Source organism: Salvelinus namaycush, unplaced genomic scaffold (genome assembly GCF_016432855.1).
Source record: "Salvelinus namaycush isolate Seneca unplaced genomic scaffold, SaNama_1.0 Scaffold208, whole genome shotgun sequence".
NCBI lineage: Eukaryota > Metazoa > Chordata > Actinopteri > Salmoniformes > Salmonidae > Salvelinus > Salvelinus namaycush.
In genome coordinates this window covers 139,842-161,841 of record NW_024058875.1, presented here as the reverse complement: position 1 = coordinate 161,841, position 22,000 = coordinate 139,842, and the positions used below count along the sequence as shown (strand labels likewise).

The following is a 22,000-nucleotide window of genomic DNA, read 5'->3' as shown; positions in this document are numbered from 1 at the left end:
CAACCAATCACAATGCTTGTTTTGACCAACCCGTTGTAGAATCAGTAGAATGTCAGGCGTTGGAACTCAAATAACTCCACTAAATCTACATTAGATAAAATATTACACCCTTCCATCAAAGCGGGATTGTAATAAATTCATTCCAGCCGGCCATGCTTCTCCTGGTCCAATTCATTCTATTTGCTTTCTGTAATTTGAGCTGTTAAAAGCTATACATATTCCAACTACTAGTTTGTAACCCTGGAAATTACACCATTATCACAGCAGGCATTAGATGAAACACGGGCCTGGGTCGGTTCTGTAATGTAGCCTCTGATTGATTCACAGAACAGCTGTCTGGGTCTTTGACCAGAGGATTCAATCAGAGCAACTTCAAACGTATCCTCACATTACTGCTCTCAGCTTCATTTTCCTCTCTCCATTCTCTGATGGAGACTGTGATTAGGGCAATGGTTGATTCCAGGCTCCCTGTGTGCCTAATGTGTGCGTGCAAATGGTATTTTAAGAATCTCTCCTGCACATTTTATCCCACTGATGGAAATTGGAAAGGCAAGTGCACCAGAATGGTTGAGGAGACTGGAAGGAAATAGAGATGAGTCCAGTAGTGAGGAAGTCTTACATGCCTTTCTCTAACATGTGTTTGTTCAGATCCCCTTCAGCAGTAGACACTCTTCCTGGGCTGCACACAAATCACAATAATTACACACAATAACAGCATCAACATTATAGAGACAGTAAGACACCATCTATTATTGACATTCTTACATCACCTTTATTATGTCATTATTAAATCACCTTTATTATGTCATTATTAAATCACCTTATTTTGTCATTATTAAATCACCTTTATTATGTCATGATTAAATCCCCTTTATTATGTCATTATTAAATCAACTTTATTATGTCATTCCTAAATCACCTTTATTATGTCATTATTAAATCACCTTTATTATGTCATTCTTAAATCACCTTTATTATGTCATTCTTAAATCACCTTTATTATGTCATGATTAAATCACCTTTATTATGTCATTCTTAAATCACCTTTATTATGTCATGATTAAATCCCCTTTATTATGTCATTATTAAATCACCTTTATTTTGTCATTCTGAAATCACCTTATTTTTGTCATTACTAAATCACCTTTATTATGTCATTCCTAAATCACCTTTATTATGTCATTCTTAAATCACCTTATTTTTGTCATTATTAAATCACCTTTATTATGTAATTCTTACAGCATTTTATATCTATTTATAAATGTGTTTTGCGACAAAATGGTTTGTCAACTTCCATACTGATGCAGTCTGTTTCTAATTGCTGTAGCTATCGGGGAGAAGGTCAATTCCTCTACTTGGCTTCGAGCTCAACTCAATTATAGTTGGATGCCAGTTTGGATGCCTGTTTGTGCCGTGAACTATGCAACTAAATTCTCCTTAGTCTAGTTTACGTGCTTTTGGTATTGTCGTATTTTTGCTTGTATTTGTGCGTTTATTGGGCTGGAATCTGCAGAAGCCCCATTAAGTGTTTGGAGGTGAATTCCTGCTGAATGTCTGGGAGAGCTGGTCATCCACAGTGAGGTGTATTGTTCCCATCTCCCTCCATTACACAACCAGGCCTTAAGTGCTTTCCCTCATGTCTCATTAGTGCAGGAAACAGATATACAGACTCCAGGGGTGCGTTCAGTTGGGTTCAACGTTTTCTACGTTTCGTGACGGTTTGTACTGAACGACACGTTTCCCCAAAACGATGCTCACTGTTCTTCAAAAGCCTTTGAAGTATGTTTTCTCCCGTTTGGTGGGTATGGTGAGGTGTGGCCTGATCATTATGGGTCTCACCATTTGAAATCTCGAGTCGTGCAGCACACCATACACAGTCACCCTCTGGGCCACCATAATCACGCCTTTCTTTAACTGGTTGTACAGTACCGTTTCCATTGAATTAAACATTGCACAACGTTCTGTCGTACTGAACGCACCCGTGGCCTTCTCGCTCTTTGTCTATCTCGATCATGAATTAGTTAACAGATCAATGAGTATCACAGCATTAGTTAGAATAAACTGTGATGTAACCATCACTATACGTACAGTATATATCCAGTATTGTATGAAGAATGAGTGCAAGGATTTGGACAAAGGCAGAAACCAATCAACACATTCAAAGAATATTTGCACTTTGTGATGTTTCATTTAGAAAACATGAACATGTATTATTGTATTCACTGTTCACACATGTCTATTTGACAGAAGAAGGAAGAAAGGATGTTATGTTTTGTGAAAGTGAGTAGTTCATATGGTCTTTGGATGAAAACTGTGTCAGAGCTAACTGGCTTGGTTTGGGAAGATATGATATCACATTACTGATGTAACCCATATTAATATAATGATCTTTGTTGTTTATGGTGTGTGCCTAGAAAGCCAGTTGAATCCAGTTCATGGAGTAAAAACACAACGCTACCCAGCTGTATGGATTTCAGACAACGCTTGTGAGTGACATCATACGGAGAGAGATTGGTAGAATGGCCTAACGGGGTGTGGACCCAAAAGACATACCAGTAATTGCTTGAACTTTTCCTATGTATCTTCTATTTTGTAGATGATTTTGTACACATGCATGGGTCAATGGAAGGCATGGCATTATTTCAGTAATATTTGTTGTCACGTTGTCATCACCACTAGCTTAAAATTGTGGTGTGAACTGGTATGCTCACTTCAGTTTTGTTGCTATACATTCACATTTCATAATGGAACTCGTTCAACGTGTCCTTGTCAGACCATTCTGTTTTCTCAGAGAAACATCTAAGTCTATTTGTAGGTCTCGCTCTCTAATTTAACTAATTATTTAAATCAGAGCGAAATGAGAGGAATTAACTCTATCTAGCAAAACACAGGGATGCAGGACTGGCTCATTAGCTTTAGCTTAGAGGTCTAACAATAGGTGAGAGCGATACAGAACGAGAGAGAGAAAGAGAGAACTTATGAGAAATGCCAGCCCTGCCACCCCTGCCACCCCTGCCACCCTGCCAGCCCTGCCACCCCTGCCACCCTGTCAGCCCTGCCACCCTGCCAGCCTGCCAGCCCCCAAAGCATTCAGAGAGAAATCCAATTAATCTTCCAAATGTGGCAAATACAAAGCAGGTGATATCAGACTCCTTCAGGTTTCACCTCTGGATTTCATGTCAGTTTGCTGCCTATCAATGTGTGAGTCACTCAAGTGTGGACTAATGACTAACTCTTACAGTGTGCAAAGCAGATTTTAAATGACCACAAAAGCTTAGTACAGATGTAGAATCTTAATTTCAGACAGTTTGCTACAGCATGAAAATAATCCAATGTGATTTATCATGTGGATTATAATTAATGGACATTTTTCTAGTAGTTGTAACATTTTTCTTAAGGGAAAGTCTGAAATTTCGAAGTGGAAATTACAAACTTCAGAAGCCATTTTAAACCTCAAATACAGTACAGGTTTTACATTTCCTGTATTGCAAGGATGTTCTCCTGCAACAGGGTGATTACATTAACATCCTACCTCTGTAGTTCCTTTTATACAAAGTTTGTTTATTGACGAATAGAAGATTCACCATCAAACCTGGATTTATTTCCTATTTTTTCGCTGGTTGTGCAAAGAAATTCCATTCAACTTGAGCTACGAAGGCTTCGGGAAAGCTAGCCTTGCTCACTACCTTTCCAAATGTTAAGGCCCAAATGTTAAGGCCCAAGTGTTAAGGCCCAAGTGTTAAGGCCCAAGTGTTAAGGCCCAAGTGTTAAGGCCCAAGTCGACTCCGTTGCAATAACGGGAAGATGGATCATTAGCCGAACATATCGATACATGCCACGCCACAACTTCAATAACAAATGCCTACTTAATAATGAACAGATGCTTCTTCAGTAATCAGCTAAAGGCTCTGGTTATAAATGATAAATAAACGTAAGGTGTATAGCGTTCTCCTTTATCCCTTCATTTAACTCATTCAATCTCTTTATTTTATAACACTGGTTTCCTTGCTATATCAAATAAATCGAGGGTTGAAGTCGTGCAGTGAGTTTTATTTTTCATGCCAGCTCAGAATCTGGATGTTGGGACATTGTCCACGTTATCCATCCATGTCAGGAACTCAATGGTGGGACATATGTCCACGATATCGGTACGCTGCAAGAATCTCAACATTCCCACATTTGTCCACGATATGAAATCACTGACTGCAAGCTACTCTTAGAAAAAAAGGTTCCAAAAGGGTTCTTCAGCTGTCCCCATAGGAGAACCCTTTTTGGTTCAAGGTTGAACTATTTTGGGTTCTACATGGAACTCAGAAGGGTTTTAACTGGAAGCAAAAAGGGTTATTCAAAGGCTTCTCCTATGGAGACAATCGTAGAACCCTTTTAGGTTCTAGATAGCACATTTTGTCCTAAAAGTGTAGTACATCACTGGTGTAAACGTGGCCATAGGCATGTGCCTCCTTGCCGGTTTAGACATTGAGTGAGATCTTCCATCAGAGCAACCCAAATGCAGGCTTTCAATACCTGGTGGGAGGTGCCAATTCCAGCATTCTGATTGGTGCTTGCACACAACCACACCTGATGCTTCTCTACAGTGAGTAGGCTCACACCTGAGGCTGTTTTCCTTGAGTACCCCCAAGTAGAACATCAAGGTTGTGTTTCCCTGCTCAGATGTTGCATGTATCAACTAATGGCTACGTGCCACGACACCATCTGTGCCGTCAGGCACCAGATTGCTATAACATGTGATGTGGTTAGCCGATATGTAAAATACCTAAGGCGTTGTAAGATCTGGTTGAATACATGACAATGTAATGCTGCATTCGTAACCAAGTGGGAAGTGGGAATGTACCACATACGACTAATAAAAAATCTACTTTAACGGCCCTCCAACTGGTAATTACTAGTGGGAAACTCGTCTATCATCCTGAGCTCAAACTACGCCCACATGCTGACCTCTGACATCACCTACAAACTAAATGACCTCGATAACAACATTTTTGGGAGTTTAATACAACAAATCATTATTTATTAAAAGTGATCTATTAATATGGTTATGGAACACTATAATTTGTTTACAAGCATGATAGCTGTACTTTTAGTTTATGTTTTACACAGCTTGTTGCCATTAGCTAATCGGCGTTTCTCAACGAGTTCAAAGCACGTGAAAGCATACAACTGGTATTTACGACTGAACAACTGGTAAATTCCCACCTCCCACTTGGTTACGAATGCAACGTAACACCAAGCCATAAACATAAGCAGCTGACACAGGAAACAATGTCAATCGGAAGACCAAGATGCTAGACTCTAGTAGACTAAGTCTAATTCTGAAAGGGGTCAGACGGTAGGAAATATTAAAGTCACAGATCCTGCTTTGATGAGGATGGGGGAAAAAGATGGAAATGGAAGATTGAATAATGGCTGTTCTGTTGTCCCCTCTGTCGGCCCACGTTTCAGGAAAACCTGATGGAAATGGAAGATGGAATAATGGGTGTTCTGTTGTCCCCTCTCTCACCCCATGTTTCAGGACAACATGATGGAAATGCGGTTAGCTCCCACTGCTTCGTCTTACTAGCCGTCATAGTGACCACCTAGCTGTGTCTGTCGTACCAACCTGCTGCACCAGACCAGCCACGACAATGACGGTATTCAGAAAGTAGGGTTTTAGGGCACAGCTTGACACTAATACAAAACGAAGAATGGAAGTAGAAAATGTAATGTAAATGTTCTTGGTGGGAAAGTAGGCCAACAGAGACCTTACTGTGACCGTGGGACAGGATTCCTGTTATATAAGGACAAGACAAGACCGTGGGACAGGATTCCTGTTCTATAAGGACAAGACAAGACCGTGGGACAGGATTCCTGTGAAGACACTGTAAGGACATGGAAGTGTACTCACCAGCAGACATGGCAGAGGCATTAGGAGACCCTTTAAGGCATGTCTGTCTGACTAACCAGCTGCACCAGACCAGCCACGATGATGACGGTCTTCAGAAAGTAGGGTTTTAGGGCACAGCTTGATACAAAAAAAGTTGATTAAAAAACAGAAAGTAAAAAAAGGTAAGGTCATGTTAATAGATAATGTGTGTGTTTCTTGTTAGAAAAGTAGGCCAAAGCCTTTCTCACTCAGATTTCCTTGGGATATAGTGTAAGCGCAATGGCTCTGTCTCGGCTGTTGAGATCATTGACAATTTATTGTGCGGACCATACTGAGACAGTGGGACACGGACAGGATTCCACTAAGGACATTATAAGGACACTAGGGTGTACAAGTACCAGCAGACATGGCTTTATCATCACACTAAAGGGCTTTACTTCAACAGGTGGACATGTACCCTATACAGTGGCAGCCATTGGAAACGCTTTGATGTCATAGGATGTGAGTTTTTTTTGGAGACCCTTTAAGAAAGGTCTAATGTTCTGTTGGCCATCAGCCATGCCCTGTATGGAATGTTGGTGTACATTCCTCAGAGGAAAACAGGAACTGTAATATACTTAGGCCAGGATTCAAATCGAGCCTGCGTTGTAGCACACTTGACATTTAAAGGTCATTTCCGATTCAACCGACATCTGCAGCGTTTACCATGAATGCCATCACTGCTGACACAGGAATGTTGCCTTTAAAAAGGTCTAAGGGCCCAGGGATGGGTTTCTACTAAGCTGACAGGGAATTCTTTTAAGATGGTCATACCAAGTATCATTTAGCTATTTGATTTGGACTTTTAGGACCCCTGTAAGTATGAAAACAAATATTTGATTAGACATTGAATTTGGCCTTACTGCTATTAGCCCACAGAAACACATTGAATAACAGCAGTTCTGTAAGGTTATACATGTATATGGTTTAGCCTACATAGATAACGCATGCAGACACGTGCACAAACACACACACATGCAAGCACATGTGTCAGATAGCTACGCACACACACATACACACTTCACACACAAACACACCCCAATTAATGATGCGATAGAAGTGAGTCAAATTACCAAATCGCCTTCTAGTGGCCTCATGGGTGGATTGTTTCATAATTTCATAATTAATAAACATTACATTTGTTTAAACTGCGAAAATATGGTGTTTCTGTGTCAAACGGTTTTGTTATATTTCAGTCTTCTGTGATGTATATAAAGTGTCATATTGGGATGCAAACTCAAAATTAAATACAATATACATAAATGTATGTGGACACCCCTTCAAATTAGTGGATTCGGTTATTTCAGCCACACCCGTTGCTGACAGGTGTATAAAATCGAGCACACAGCCATGCAATCTCCAGAGACAAACATTGGCAGTAGAAAGGCATTACTGAAGAGCTCAGTGACATTCAACGTGGCACCGTCATAGGATGCCACCTTTCCAGCATGTCAGTTCATCAAATTTCTGCCCTGCTAGAGCTGCCCCGCTCAACTGTAAGTGCTGTTATTGTGAAGTGGAAATGTCTAGGAGCAACAACAGCTCAGCCGCGAAGTGGTAGGCCACACAAGCTCACAGAATGGGACCGCCGAGTGCTGAAGCGGATAGCACGTAAAAATCATCTGTCTTCGGTTGCAACACTCACCGCCGAGTTCCAAACTGCCTCTGAAAGAAACGTCAGCACAATAACTGTTCATTGGGAGATTCATGGAATGGGTTTCCATGGCCCAGCAGCCGCACACAAGCCTAAGATCACCATATGCATTGCCAAGCGTAGCTGGAGGGGTATAAAGCTTTCCGCCATTGGACTCCGGAGCAGTGGAAACGCATTCTCTGGAGTGATGAATCACGCTTTACCATCTGGCAGTCCGATGGATGAATCTGGGTTTGGCGGATGCCAGGAGAACGCTACCTGCCCCAATGCATAGCGCCAACTGTAAAGTTTGATGGAGGAGAAATGCTGGTCTGGGGCTGTTTTTCATGGTTTGGGCTAGGCCCCTTAGTTCCAGTGAAAGGAAATCTTAACGCTACAGCATACAGTACAATGACATTCTAGACGATTCTGTGCTTCGAAATTTGTGGCAACATTTTTGGGAAGGCCCTTTCCTGTTTCAGCATGACAATGCTCCCATGCACAACGTGAGGTCCATACAGAAATGCTTTATCAAGATCGGTGTGAAAGAACCTGCCTGGCCTGCAGAGAGCCCTGACCTCAACTCCATCGAACATCTTTGGGATGAATTGGAATGCCGACTGTGAGCCAGACCTAATCACCCAACATCAGTGCCAGACCTCACTAATGCTCTTCAAATCAAATCAAATTGTATTCAATCAAATTGAGGCTGTTATAGCAGCAAAGGGGGAACCAACTCCATATTAATGCCATGATCAAGCAAGTGTCCACATACTTTTGGTCATGTAGTGTACATTTCAACTCTATATCTGACATGGTACAGGTGTCTTCTTTTTTTAAGCCCATAACCATGTGTGTGAGGAGTATACTTCTGTTTCAAAGTAGATGTATTTAAGACCAAGACACACACTGTGTGACCTTGATTTAGCCCACTGCAGTAAAAGGTTAACATGACCTGGAATACATTTAACAGATGAGTCACTTGTCCGGTTAATGCAGACTCGTAATTCCGCTCAAGACAATGTTGTTTCAGGGCACATAAGCTCCCATTGATGTGGCCGTCTGACTGCCTGTCTAATCTGGCTTATTGAGAGTGAATTTATCTGTATCCTTACTCAGTCTACTTAGTCTGTCTGATGTTGTCTTCAATCGTTTAAGCACACACATCACATCATGACATCATATAGGCACCATAAAGCATTAGCAGTTATTTAGTTGATTCTCTAAACTGGGTCACACAATATGGGTCACTGACTGAATATGGCATCAGATACTCTTCCATGACCTGTAGCAATGTGAAATCTGCTGGCAAAGACAGGGGAAAATACAAAACTGTAAAGAATTTGGTCATGTGTCAAATATTTGCAGACAGTTGTACATGAGTGACTATCATGATGTTGGAAAGAGATAAGGAAGTTAAATGTCCGTATCGTGGTGGGAAGCGTGCCCATGAGTCCCCGGAATGCCCCGCAAGACGACAGGAAGAAAAACGTCTCTTTCCGTCACCTTTGGAGTCTCTTTGTCTGTCTACTCCAGGTCACTGAAGATTTCCTTAATTCAAGAACTCTCAGCTGTTACCAAAGCACCAACAAGGTTGAGTTAAGTGGAGCTGACCATCTAGGCTCAGGTGTAGTGAGAATATGCTGGTCTCAGATCAGAGGTAAGATGAGATATCAAAATACAACATGTTATTTGCTTTACACTGTTCTCTCATCGAGATCACTGCTTAGATTATTTAGACATAGAGAGCAATGTGTTCTGTAATGCTCATGCTAAAACCGTGTTTTATTTTCTCCTCTCTGTCACTATGGCTTCAGTTGCCATGAATGCTATTCACAACTAAAACATGGTCCTCATCATGCTTCATTCTCCATGCATGCAATCTGACCTCTTCATAATAACATACAGGTGGTTGTTGGTTTAGAGCCCTCAAACTCAACTCTGGACCTCAAAGCCAGTTCCATTTCATGTTTTCATTGTTCCCCTCTAATCAGGGACTGATTTAGACTTAGACAATTGATTATTAATGATAGAACAGAAAGCCAGCAGTCTCCAGACCTCGCAGGGTAAGGATTATGTACCCCTGGTTTAGAGGTTGACACTCAGCTCTGGACAAAGGCAGACAGACAGACAGACAGACTCAAACACACACATCCCCCAAGACAGAGACCAAAACAGGTTAGCCACTGTGTTCGACGGAGCCATCCAGACCAGACCAGATGTTTCAACCCTCTCATCACCCAGCACCGCCACACTGTCGGGGCATGGCTCCCTTTCACTGTGAGATTAGTAACAGCAGCATGGGTGGGGGGCATCAAACAGTACATTTATTTTTTCCAACTGGGCTATACATTTGGGTGAGGTTTTTTTCTCGCCTGAGTAGCCTCGTTTCACTGCCAAAAATGAAATTAAACCATCTAGCATTCAGTGAAATAACAATACAATGTCAAATACAGGTAGCCTAGTCAAATAATTAACATCCAATCACATTAACCGTTACTCTCTCGAGGGAATTCCACTAACGGTCCGTATGTAGCCAAACGTAGCTGCTGCTCATGTTGGCATCTGTACTGATGGCGCTAAAGCCATGACAGGGAGACATAGTGGAGTGGTAACACACGTGCAAGCAGTTGCGCCCGATTGAAATTGCAACATGCGGTTCAGTAAAATAAAATTGAATCAGAAGCCACTGCCAGGTTTCTGGATTGGGCTGCACTCAGAGTATCCTGCATTGGCAAATCACGTATCTATGTGAGAGTGGATTCTCGGCCCTCACTAGCATGAAAACTAAATACAGGCACAGACTGTGTGTGGAAAATGATTTAAGACTGAGACTCTCTCCACAACCCAACATTGCAGAGTTATGTGCATCCTTTCAAGCACACCCTTCTCATTAACCTGTGGTGAGTTATTCACAATTTTTGATGAACAAATAAGGTTTTATATGTAAGATGGCTAAATAAAGAGCAAAATGTTTTATTATTATATTATTATTTGTGTTCTGGTCCTATAAGAGCTCTTTGTCACTTCACACAAACCGGGTTGTGACTAAATCTCTCACTCATTCTTATGTTTAATAAATGTATCGTATAGTGTGTGTGTGGCAGGCTTACAATGATGGCAAAAAACAACATTTGAGATAGCGCTGACCCTGATGCTAGACGGGGTACGCAGCTGGAGGTAGAATGTTTGAGGGGGTACGGGACTATAAAAGTTTGTCTAAGGCATAGACACTATGATACCTTTCAACTTTGGTTCATTTATCGCCTTGTTGTGTCGCAGGTTATGGTGAGTATTATTTGTTGCTGTTGTGCATGGCTCAATTGTATGGATTTGAAATTTAAGTGCAATTGGCAGAACTACTGAATAGTAATTTGAGTGTGGAGTGAGTTTATGTATTAGTTTATGTATTAGTTTATGAATTAGGTTATGAATTAGGTTATGAATTAGTTTATGAATTATGTTATGAATTAGGTTATGAATTAGTTTCTGAATTAGTTTCTGAATTCATTTCCACAGAGGAAACAAATGAAAGTAGTGCATCCTGAGGCTGTCTCCATGGTGACAGTGACTTGGATTGCGGCTGTGATGTGCCGTTGCTACGCGCTGGCTAATCTCTCCTTATAAGCAAGTCATATGACTTGGGCTTATGGGTTGGGTACAGTTTTGGACAACATCTTCTGCATGGAAAAGAACCACATATGATGCTAAAAGACTGTGTGATATATGTTCCTTTTTTGCAGTGTCAATCAGAAGGCTGTGATTATTTACACAGTATGAACATGTGTTGTACGTGATGCAATTACAAGCTGCATTCCTAACTTCTGCTATGGTTTTTCTGTAACTGACAGTGAAGTTGATGTACTGTCTGTGATAACCATGCCTCCTCTCCCCTGTGTTTAATCACAGTCATTTACTCCACATGCTGTCACTCTGAATATCTGTCAATAGATCTATGCTAAGCACCAATGTCATCACTTTCATGAGGAACAATATTCAACCAGCTTTACTCCAATGCAATATTCATATTAATGTCAATGGTATATCATTTCTTTGTCCATATCCTTGTTTGAGTCTGTTGGAAATAAGATATGCGCCTAAATTAGAACTGTATCAGTTCTCTAGAATAATGGTGGGTTGCGGGTGAATTTCTTTACTTCATATTTTAGCTCGGTTTCTATTTTCGGTTCATATCAATGCTGTTGGATGAGAGGTTGGTTGAAATGACCGAGTAGACTGAACATCACTACATCACTAACATACATGTCTGTGGAAACTCTGCAGTGAGTTCTACCAGCTGGGTTCTATAGTTGTCGGGACAACTGGGTCTCAGAACAGTCCATGGAGCAACCTGAGTGAAACAAACACACACCTTAATGTATAGGCTACTGTAAAACTAATATTCCTGTTAGATTGATTCAGTCACTATAGAGACAGACAGAGGTTTTAGAAATCTCTATTGCCATGAATATTAAACACATATCTCAGACTGGCACTTATATGTATTATAAACATTATAATCAAGAAGGGAAGAAAAATCATCAACCTCTTTTATAAAGCCAAATCAAACATAAAGTCAGGTGTTAACTGAACTCATCTCAGTCTTACGTAGCTGGCTTTAGCATGTCCTTGCATTCCTTCTTATTAAAGCTAACCTACATTTACCTACCTAGCTATAATCAACTACGTCAGTAGTGTTTTGATCGGTTGCAACCTACTGTCACGGCTGTCCAGGCCTCATGCCGGCCAGCCCCTATACTAAATGTCACCGTGCCCTGTCGGCAGGGAGACATGCTCCTATTGCATAGATTCTATTTAAAGAGTAATATACACTATCACCTGAATGTGACTTGTGTTCAGATTTCAAATAAAACAGTAAGTGTTAAAAATAATGAACAAATGAATTTATAATGTAAAAAATGGCTCAAGGATGAACATTCTCTTTGACTGCGATAACAAAAAGCACACTGTGCAACAGACGAGGTGGGTGGTTGGTGGAGAGGTCAAGGTGAAGGTCAAGATGAGAAGACAAGGAGGTGAAGGATCTCTTGTTCTCTCTTCACTCTCATTCATTCTCACTTCAACCTGACCAAAGAAGCAGCTTCATAAGCTTCGTAGTCCCTCCATGCCACTCGAGAAAGAGGACTATTATAGATGACGCATCCTGTATAGTTTGACATGTTTGTTTGACCTTTAACCTCGCCAACACTTGAACCCAACACTTGTATATTTATAAATGTGTAAGCTATTTGTCGACAAAAATACTTGCCCTGAATTGTATTATTGGTAGTCACTCAACTCTCTATGCGGCTGTTTTGCTCCCAGTAAAACATGTAACCCAATAAACAATACTACAGAATGAAACACTCCTTTTACTGAGAAGAATATAATGACATTTATACAGCTCTAGAGATCAAATAGGCCCTGGGATTTGTAGGTCCAACCATATTGCTATTGATTTCAGATTTATGAATCAAATTATTTCTGAGTTTCGTGCTGAATATCTCAAAGGGACGGACAGAAACTTTAAATGCAGAAAGACGTCTTAATATCAGATGATGATTGGTGGTGTAACGCTCTGGGTGTCGGGGGTGTGAAGTCAGGCGCAGGAACAACAGAGAGTTCAATATAGTGCTTTTAATGCACACACGGTAAACAATGTCCCCACGAAAACACTGGGTGTAACAAAACAAATGTCCCATACACGGGGGTCAAAAACCCAGTCCAAATAACTCTAATGAACGCAACAAACAAATACGTTCGTCTACTCCCGAATCCCAATGTACAACTGAATCAATCCCGCACAAAGAAACGTACGGGCTGGCTGACTAATAAAGCCCAACTAATGATAATCACCTCCACACAGGTGTAACAAATAAACACATAAGGAGGGGGAGGAAAAAGAGTCAGTGGCAGCTAGTAGGCCGGCGACGACGACCGCCGAGCGCCACCCGAACGGGAAGGGGAGTCACCTTCGGTCGGAGTCGTGACAGGTGGACAGACTGGGGACAGAAAGATCTGAAAGTTCCCCACCAAGACTAAAAGGACCTGTGTGATCAACCTAAATCTCGGGATATAAAGGCACTTCTGGACTCCCGCTCTGTTGGCCATCTCTGCATTAAGCTAGTTTATCTTAATAGGCCAAGAGAGAGTATAGAGCAGTCATTTTATTTGGATATGGGCTAGTTTGACTTATTCCTGGAAGCCCTTTCAATGAAAAGGGGGACCAAGTGGCGCAGCGGTCTAAGGCACTGCATCGCAGTGCTAGAGGCGTTGCTACAGACCTGGATTCGATCCCGGGCTGTTCCACAACCGGCCGTGATTCGAAGTCCCATAGGGCGGAGCACATTTGGCCCAGCGTCTTCCGGGTTAGGGGAGGGTTTAGCTGGGTTAGGCCGTCATTGTAAATAAGAGCTTGTTCTTAACTGGCTTGCCTGGTTAAATGAAGTTTAAATAAAATTAATTTTAAAAAGGGCACTTCCCTCTCATTCTGTCGCATTAGATATCATTATAACCATTTCAGTCCACTTATTGCAGTTATTACCGTAACGTATTGTTACTGGACAGACAGTGGTTTCCCTGGGATATGGGCTGGCGAAACACAGAAAATTACCTTTAGCAGAAAGGATATATTTTATGGTTCCATTTTAATTGAGACACTTTAAAAAAATACTGTATATCTAGGTTAATGGCTGTTTTCCATAGCCAATCCAATGGAGATTGAGCTCTTGCTTTAATTCATTACATTTTTATGTTGATCCATTATGATCTTCCAGTGGTACTTAGTAGAATACTTCAGCTGTGATTATTCACGAATTATTAAAGGTGCAGTCAGTAGTTCAAACAATAACAAAGTAGGCACCCTGTCGTTGTTTTATTAAACAGCTGAGGGATGGATCTGGGGAAATGTAACCACTCTTAAATTAATTGACATTGCTATGGATGCAAGGACTGACCATCCATGATATAACAAAAACAGTTTTAACCATGTTTTTAGGCTATACAGCGTTTTTTTTTTTTTTACATTTACTTAGTTTACAAACATTGGATTGAAACAAGCCTATGTTTTGGTTTCTGATGGGGTATGACAGTTGAAATAAGCTCATGAGGCATTTATCAATTATATTCTTCAAGAATCAGTGGGTTGATATCATTAATTCAAAAGTCTGAAAATAAATGTAGCAATCACAGTCTGCCCCTTTAATGCAAATTCTCAAGGATCAGAGTTGTTTTCCTTATACATAAAGCATTAGAAACACAATAACACTTATCTTTATGAATAATATCATTTGAAACAGGGTTCACTCCAGTTCAATTCAGGTGTTCAAAGAAACTCACTTTTCATAAATTCCGAGATGCTGTATCTCAATAGATGAGGTACATTATTTTAGGGTTGTTATTCTGAAAACAACCTGTTTTGAATGAATAGGGCCTTATAATGTGTCTGGAACCCATAATTGAAATCCGTGTAGAACTGATGAAAGCACAGACAAACTACAAGCAGACTTGGTAACCAAAACAAATGACATGGGAAAAACAGTATTATTTTCCTAGGTTACCAGAACGGTGAATGTGGTACACAAAGGTTTAACAGTACTTAAGGTTGACAGGAGTATCCTACTCATTTGGGTTTAGGTGACAACGTGAACAGATCTATTTGTTCCAGCAGCCTCATATAGTCTAATAGCAGCATCTGGCTATGGAACCACACCGCACGTGTCTCTGTATAGCTGCTTCAGAGGATACATAGTGGTCTAATTACCGACCAATGAACAGGGCCGTAGCACCTGTCCACTCCACCCTCGTTACACAAACCCAGAGTTGGAGCTGGTCACAAAGAGGGGAGAGGAACCTGATTGGGTTTCATCTCAGAAGGCCTCAATGTGTCCTCTCAGGCTAGAGTTAGAAGTGGTCAATACTAGTAAAGCAGACTTGGAAATTAGTGCTGTAAAATGTAATAAGTGCTGTAAAATGTAATAATTGCTGTAAAATGCTTTGTGCTGTAAAATGTAATAATTGATGTATAATGTTATAAGACCAATACAGTAGTTAAGTCATGGTAAATATCCTCTCTGTTGTATCTACTTATCAAGTATTGTCTTTATTGAGAGGAGTTTGATTTGCAAATATCAAAATCAAACTTTATTAGTCACATGCGCCAAATACAACAGGTGTAGACCTTACAGTGAAATGCTTACTTACGAGCCCCCAACTAGCAATGTAGTTTTAAAAAATACGGACAAGAATAAGAGATAAAAGTAACAAGTAATTAAAGAGCAGCAGTAAAACAACAATAGTGAGACTATATACAGGGGGTACCGGTACAGAGTCAATGTGCGGTGGCACCGGTTAGTTCGGTTAGTTGAGGTAATATGTACATGTAGGTAGAGTTATTAAAGTGAATATGCATAGAGGAAAACAACAGAGAGTAGCAGCAGTGAAAGGGGGGGGGGGGGGGGGGGGGGGGGGGTGCAAATAGTCTGGGTAGCTATTTTATTAGATGTTCAGGAGTCTTACGGCTTGTGGGTAGAAGCTGTTTAGAAGCCTCTTGGACCTAGACTTGGCGCTCCGGTACCGCTTGCCATGCGGTAGCAGAGAGAACAGTCTATGACTAGGGAGGCTGGAGTCTTTGGCAATTTTTAGGGCCTTCCTCTGACACCAACTGGTATAGAGGTCCTGGATGGCAGGAAGCTTGGCGCCAGTGATGTACTGGGCAGTACGCATTACTCTCTGTAGTGCCTTGCGGTTGGAGGCTGAGCAGTTGCCATATCAGGCAGTGATGCAACCAGTCAGGATGCTCTCGATGGTGCAGCTGTAGAAACTTATGAGGATCTGAGGACCCATGCCAAATCTTTTCAGTCTCCTGAGGGGAAATAGGTTTTGTCGTGCCCTCTTCACAACTGTCTTGGTGTGCTTGGACCATGTTAGTTTGTTGGTGATGTGGACACCAAGGAACTTGAAGCTCTCAACCTGCTCCACTGCAGCCCCGCCAATGAGAATGGGGGCGTGCTCGGTCCTCTTTTTCCTGTAGTCCACAATCATCTCCTTTGTCTAAATCATGTTGAGGGAGAGGTTGTTTTCCTGGCACCACACGGCCAGGTCTCTGACTTATAGGCTGTCTGGTGATTGTCGGTGATCAGGCCTACCACTGTTGTGTCATCGGCAAATTTAATGATGGTGTTGGAGTCGTGCCTGGCCGTGCAGTCATGAGTGAACAAGGAGTACAGGAGGAGATTGAGCACGCACCCCTGAGGGGTCCCTGTGTTGATCAGCGTGGCGGATGTGTTGTTACCTACCCTTACCACCTGGGGGCAGCCCGTCAGGAAATCCAGGATCCAGTTGCAGAAGGAGGTGTTTAGTCCCAGGGTCCTTAGCTTATTGATGAGCTTTGAGGGCACTATGGTGTTGAACGCTGAGCTGTAGTCAATGAATAGCATTCTCACATAGGTGTTCCTTTTGTCCAGGTGGGAAAGGGCAGTGTGGAGTGCAATAGAGATAGCATCATCTGTGGATCTGTTGGGGCAGTATGCAAATTGGAGTGGGTCTAGGGTTTCTGGGATAATGGTGTTGATGTGAGGCATGACCAGCCTTTAAAAAGCACTTCATGGTTACAGACGTGAGTGCTACGGGTCGGTAGTCATTTAGGCAGGTTACCTTAGTGTTCTTGAGCACAGGCACTATGGTGGTCTGCTTAAAACATGTTGGTATTACAGACTCGGACAGGGAGAGGTTGAAAATGTCAGTGAAGACACTTGCCAGTTGGTCAGCGTATGCTCGCAGTACACATCCTGGTAATCCGTCTGGCCCTGCGGCCTTGTGAATGTTGACCTGTTTAAAGGTCTTACTCACATTGGCTGTGGAGAGCGTGATCACACAGTCTTCCGGAACAGCTGGTGCTCTCATGCATGTTTCAAATTAATTGCGAGGGAGAGCTTAATATGCATCTCTGTGTGTGGAGTATAGGTGGTCCAGAGTTTTTTTTCCCTCTGGTTGCACATTTAACATGCTGATAGAAATTTTGCAAAACTGATTAAGTTTCCCTGCATTAAAGTCCCTGGCTACTTGGAGCGTCGCCTCTGGGTGAGCGTTTTCTTGTTTGCTTATGGCAGAATACAGCTCATTCAATGCTGTCTTAGTGCCAGCCTCTGACTGTGGTGGTATGTAAACAGCTACAAAAAATACAGATGGAAACTCTCCTGTGGGGTTGTAGACAGACAAGACAAGACCAGACCAGACCAGACCAGACCAGACCAGACCAGACAAGACCAGACAAGACCAGACAAGACCAGACAAGACCAGACAAGACCAGACAAGACCAGACAAGACCAGACCAGACCAGACAGACACTTTTTCACAGACGCACACACACACACAGACACGCACACACACCTGGCCTGTTCACCTGGTCGGTTATGTACTAATGTGACCCACACACACACATGCAAAAGAGGAACCTCGTCTACAGTTTGGGAAGGAAGGAGGGGGGACTTCCCCTTACCAATAACCCTGCCAACCAAACCACAGTGCCGGGAACAGGGTGGCATAGTGGACTATACCATTAATCAGTAAATGCATGTGTGATTTATAAGCCTGCTGGATACAGGGAACATTGTATAACACACACCTTGCTTAGAGGTGCACGAAGAGACTTACTAAAATTACAAATCATAAATCTTTAATTGACAGCAATACATGATCTACAGTAAATTCAGCCGACCAGTGTCACAGTCAAGTTGAGGAGGTGGCACAGAGACCAGGTGGTTTGTGTGAAGTGCTGAAAGTCTTCTGAGTCACCAACAACCTCCTGCTCTATCTTTAGATGAACCCTATTAGATACCTCTAGGCTGCCTCCATCTGAACACAGCAGGAGTTTCCCCCTGTTAGATGGCCTGCTGCCCCCTGTGAGATGACCTGCTGCCCACTGTGAGATGACCTGCTGCCCACTGTGAGATGACCTGCTGCCACCTGTTAGATGACCTGCTGCCACCTGCTAGATGACCTGCTGCCCACTGTGAGATGACCTGCTGCCCACTGTGAGATGACCTGCTGCCCACTGTGAGATGACCTGCTGCCACCTGTTAGATGACCTGCTGCCACCTGCTAGATGACCTGCTGCCCACTGTGAGATGACCTGCTGCCCACTGTTAGATGACCTGCTGCCCACTGTGAGATGCGGGAACGGCTTTGGACAGGCAAAACCAAACTGAACACGTCGTAGGAACATGGTCCAGCCAAAAGAGACTGACATATTGTACATTCATGGAGATTTGTAACAGACTTGTTAAGTGATTGCTAATATTTTTGAATTTATACAGCAATAGATGTATTAATTAGACTGTGTATATTATACTGTATATATTTTTTATTATCCATCTCCATTGTATAGATACAGTTCATTGCTTAACAGTTTTGCGAAGATGACCTGCTGTCCCCTGTGAGATGGCTGTTTCACTACCTTGACCTCTGGCCTATCGGATAGGATTAACTGCATAAAAATAGAATGAATAGAAGGGACAAATCGTTGACTTGAATGGGGACCCTGTACTATTCATTCTATTTGATAGGCATGTAATACTATCCCATAGACTAAATCCTGGTAGATACCTTTACAAAAACTGGGCCCAGAAGATCACAGACAAATATAACCTACCCAGAGCTCAGCACTGATCATGTGTTACCTCTGTGAAAACGGTGTGAGTTCAGCTAGTTTCAGTTTCCTCAACTGTCTCCGTGCTATCCGAGGGTTATATAAAGTGGGTGTCCATGTCACATTCATTTGGACTACTAGGCTGAGGTTTAATGCAGTTTAGGGTACAGCAAATTATCCAAATCTGACATCACATTGTTTGGAAAATGCACACATGCTTTAGTGGCCTTCATTTCAGTTCATTTACCCAGGTGTGGAGAAGAGTCAAGAGTCAAACCCTTTGAATTATTGGTAACTCAGTAGTCTAATTACTTGGTTGAAATGATACATTTGTGTGTATTTATCATGCACATAAACCTCTGTGGATACACATATAACATGTTGTATAAGGTGGAGGTCATTTTAAATTTCCACAATGATTTCCTGCTGATGATATGAAGCATAATACTGTTGTCCTGCGTTGGGCTGCTCGCCTCAAGCTCATTGTGTTGAGTTGTATGCAACCGCTCGGACAAAACAAAAACCCTTTCTAGTTCCAGCGCCATCTAGCGGTCTACAAACACGTGGCCGAAATCGGAGGTGCGCTTCTTCACTGCGCAGCACGAGCTAGACGCCGATGGCTTTCACCGCAGCGTACAACAAACTAGATGTCTGGTGAAACAGAGTGAACGACGGAGTATGTTAATATCTTGTTGACGGCGAAGTGTGTTGTTGACATGAAATAAGCCTATGCAAATGAACTATTGTGATTCGTAGTAACCTTTGCACACAATAATTATTATTTGCACACAATAATGCACACGGGCCATCATAATAATAATCATTACCAAAATAACGACACTATCATCTTGAGTATTTGTCCTGTTTGAGGGGTATTGCGTTTGCAAAATACATTTTATTGCCATGGTAGATAACGCCATTTTGTGGGACCCTTGAGTCCCCACCAAAAGAGGAGATTTACCACATTGTGATTTTGCATTTATATTTATGAAAACATCTTTGGACTATGGTTATTATGTTAATTAACATATTCGTGTGTATGAATTGAACTCAGCAACAACAACATTATCTAAGCTTGAGTTTTTAGGTAGGCCGATATTTATATTGTTTTACACATAAATATTTTTTTTATTTTTCTCTAAACAGTTTATATAATTACTGTCTGCTCATACATACGGACTAGACAGACGGACGCAACAACAAGAGCATAATAATAACCACAAACTTTCTCCCGTCAGACCAATGCGTAATGCATGACGCGCCTAGGAGGAGTGGTCAGCATCGCATATATATACCCAGTCGCGCTCTCCTCAGATTCAGCAAAGCAGCAGCGCTTACAAACAGACAATATCCCTCTAGACTATTAGAGGTTGCATTCACCATCTCGCCTTCGCACCAAAGACACACGTCGGTGCGCAAAGAAAAATAACATGTCTCCCTCCGAGAACGAGTTTAAAATCCCGGCCAAAAATTGCCACAGGATGGTGATTCTGGGCTCTACAAAAGTTGGCAAGACGGCCATCATCTGTCGGTTTCTGAACGAAAGAGTCGAGGACCAGTACACGCCGACCATCGAAGACTTTCATAGAAAATTATACTGCATTCGGGGAGATGTATACCAGTTGGACATTCTGGACACCTCTGGAAACCATCCCTTCCCCGCTATGAGGAGACTCTCTATCCTTACTGGTAAGCTTAACTCTGAACTAACAAAACAAATAATATGAATGAAAGCCACACTGGAATTTATAGCTACATCGAAATTATATGTATGGTATGTTTTAATAAATCATGCATGCAATAATGCTATATGCAACACTTTTATTGTACACATTTAGCCTAGGCCTATGTAATTATGGACTTTTTCAGCTGTGATTTTAATGTGCCTTCCCTTGCTCTTTCAGGTGATGTTTTTATCTTGGTGTTCAGTCTGGATAACAGAGACTCCTTCCAAGAGGTCCAGCGCCTGAAGCGTCAAATTTACGAGACCAAGTCCTGCCTGAAAAACAAAACCAAAGAGAACGTGGATGTCCCGATAGTTATCTGCGGGAACAAGTGTGACCGGGAGTTTAACCGGGTGGTTCAGAATGAGGAGATTGAGCAGCTGGTGGCTGGTGATGAACAGTGTGCCTACTATGAGATCTCTGCAAAACGGAACACTAATGTCGACCAGATGTTTCAGACTCTTTTTACCATGGCTAAACTGCCCAACGAGATGAGCCCGGACTCTCACCGCAAAGTGTCCTTACAGTTTTGCGAAGTACTGCAAAACAGCAGAAGAAAGTCATTCAGAAATAAGAAATTCAAAGACGGGGAGGCATACGGGATTGTGGAACCGTTCGCGCGCCGACCAAGCGTGCACAGTGACTTGAGGTACATAAAAGAGAAAGCTATTGGCGGCGGACAGAGTAAACAGAGTTGCACCATCAGCTAAGCAATTTACTGACAATGTGCAGGATAATTGTAACGAAATACAACGATAGGGATGATACCCGCCAGGCTTCTCGCCAGTGTGCGGAGTCCAGGACAACACAGCACCCCAGGGCGCAGTGACAGCAAGGGGTGTGTATCCCAAACCGTGCCAGGACGCGCCGAGAGGGTGCATGACATGGTCAGTCCGTCAGAAATGTCCCTGTGGAGTCAGGACTCTCAAAAGGGATGTAGCTTTAGAGAACCTACATTGAGGTAGCCTATTCTTGTCAACTACATGCTGTAAAATCTGCCTCTACTGAATGTAGAATGTTGCCTTTACCTATGGGGTGGCTCTTGTTTACATTTAGCATTTTGTTATTTTTTACAT

The 22,000-nt window shown here is 42.1% G+C and overlaps 1 protein-coding gene across 1 annotated transcript; it reads left to right on the top strand.

Moving 5' to 3' along the window:
• Nucleotides 1-20,630: 20,630 nt before the first annotated feature.
• On the top strand, nt 20,631-21,763 carry LOC120038070 (dexamethasone-induced Ras-related protein 1-like). The gene is made up of 2 exons (XM_038984014.1): nt 20,631-20,889; nt 21,105-21,763. Exons 1-2 carry the CDS (start codon nt 20,631-20,633, stop codon nt 21,632-21,634), a joined length of 789 nt encoding a protein of 262 aa, XP_038839942.1. The 3' UTR covers nt 21,635-21,763.
• The last annotated feature ends 237 nt before the right edge of the window (nt 21,764-22,000 follow it).

Coding starts and splice junctions, on each gene's coding strand:
- LOC120038070 (XM_038984014.1), top strand. CDS start 20,631: ATGTCTCCCTCCGAGAACGAGTTTAAAATCCCGGCCAAAAATTGCCAC. Junction 20,890..21,104: donor GAGACTCTCTATCCTTACTG/GTAAGCTTAACT, acceptor TTGCTCTTTCAG/GTGATGTTTTTATCTTGGTG.